Source organism: Egretta garzetta, unplaced genomic scaffold (genome assembly GCF_000687185.1).
Source record: "Egretta garzetta isolate BGI_Z169 unplaced genomic scaffold, ASM68718v1 scaffold126, whole genome shotgun sequence".
Taxonomy (NCBI): domain Eukaryota; kingdom Metazoa; phylum Chordata; class Aves; order Pelecaniformes; family Ardeidae; genus Egretta; species Egretta garzetta.
Window position 1 is genome coordinate 2,211,794 of NW_009260128.1, and position 1,255 is coordinate 2,213,048.

Below are 1,255 nucleotides of genomic sequence, written 5' to 3' on the forward strand. Positions count from 1 at the left end.
CTCACCCTCACCACTTGTTATGCAGGAGTGCAAGAGCAGTCTGAGAAGAAGGGGGATTCCTTGGCTAGAGCGTAGCCTTTGTGGATGCTTCTTTTCTCTATACTTTCCTCTTTCACTGGCTGGGGGCATTTTGGATTCGGATGACGTTTTGCTACAGTCCTGGAGAAGCAGCAGGGCATTAGCTGTAGCTCCTGCAAGACAACAGTCTGCTCTTTTCCCTTTCCACAGGTAATCTGTGACAAAATATTCCGTCGGTGGTTCTCCCCAAATCCCAGAGGACCGCTGGTTTCCCTCCCCCTGCAGCTGCAGCTGCAGAAGGCTGTGCAGGAGTGTGCTGAGCCGGGGCACGTGGACGTGGCCGGGCACCCGAGGACTCCGAAATCTCTCTCCGAGCTCTACCACCTGCTTCGGGTCACTCGGCGAGAACTGCAAAGGGCAGAGTAGACCCAAAAGGCAGAACCGCCACGGCCACATCCCAGCCACTGCTAAAGGATGCTGTATAGGAGGCAGCCTGTGTTTTCTTTCTTTCCCTTGCTCGCTCTCTCATCCCTGCTACCCGCTGTATTACATTTACAGCGCCGAGATTGTTTTTCTCCCATGCAAATGAAATTCATGGCTGCAGGTGCAGCAGCACGTCCTGTTAACATCCTTTCAAGTGTGAAATTGTTTTACATTACCTGGATTCTGTTCTTGCTTCTTCTCCTGAGCTAGCGCTAGCCCTCTCCATCAGCATTCAGCGCACCATTTGCTTACCAAGAGCTGTAGTCACTGCTCAGATAGCATCTGCCGGAGTGCGGTGCTCAGAGTGAGGACGCGTGTACAGAAGAAAAGTGGAAGTAAAAGTGCTGCAAAACTAATAGCAATAATTAAAATAGTGGCGAGGTGGGTGTGGATAAGTACGTGCATGGTGTTTGTTTTCATTTGTCTGTGGAATGGGTTTTCTTTTAAATTAGGGATGGAGTGCTCCGTGTGAAAAAACAGTCTAAAATAGGGAAATGTACTGTACAAAGCAGTCCTTTCTGGTGTCCTCGAAAGCATTTTCTCTGGGGTGTTGCATTACCTCTGCCATAGCTAACGTTCTGGGGAGAAATTATAGGAAGGTACTTAGGACTTTTCTCGAGCAAAATAATTATACCCTTGCTGAGTTCCCATGTGGCTACTCATATTCTGCAGTGGAGAGGTATGAATAATGCCACTGAATTACCCCATGTGAACAAGCCCTCAGGCACTTGTACATCAGAGCACTTGATAGGAA

The 1,255-nt window shown here is 48.9% G+C and overlaps 1 protein-coding gene across 1 annotated transcript in view; it reads left to right on the forward strand.

Annotated features, from left to right (window-relative positions):
* The window catches only part of DIPK1C (divergent protein kinase domain 1C), a 15,969-nt gene extending 15,525 nt beyond the window's left edge, over nt 1-444 (forward strand). The window contains exon 4 of the mRNA XM_009641461.1: nt 229-444. Coding sequence (XP_009639756.1) covers nt 229-444 — 216 coding nt within the window. The remainder of the gene's footprint in view (nt 1-228) is intronic.
* Nucleotides 445-1,255: the final 811 nt, after the last annotated feature.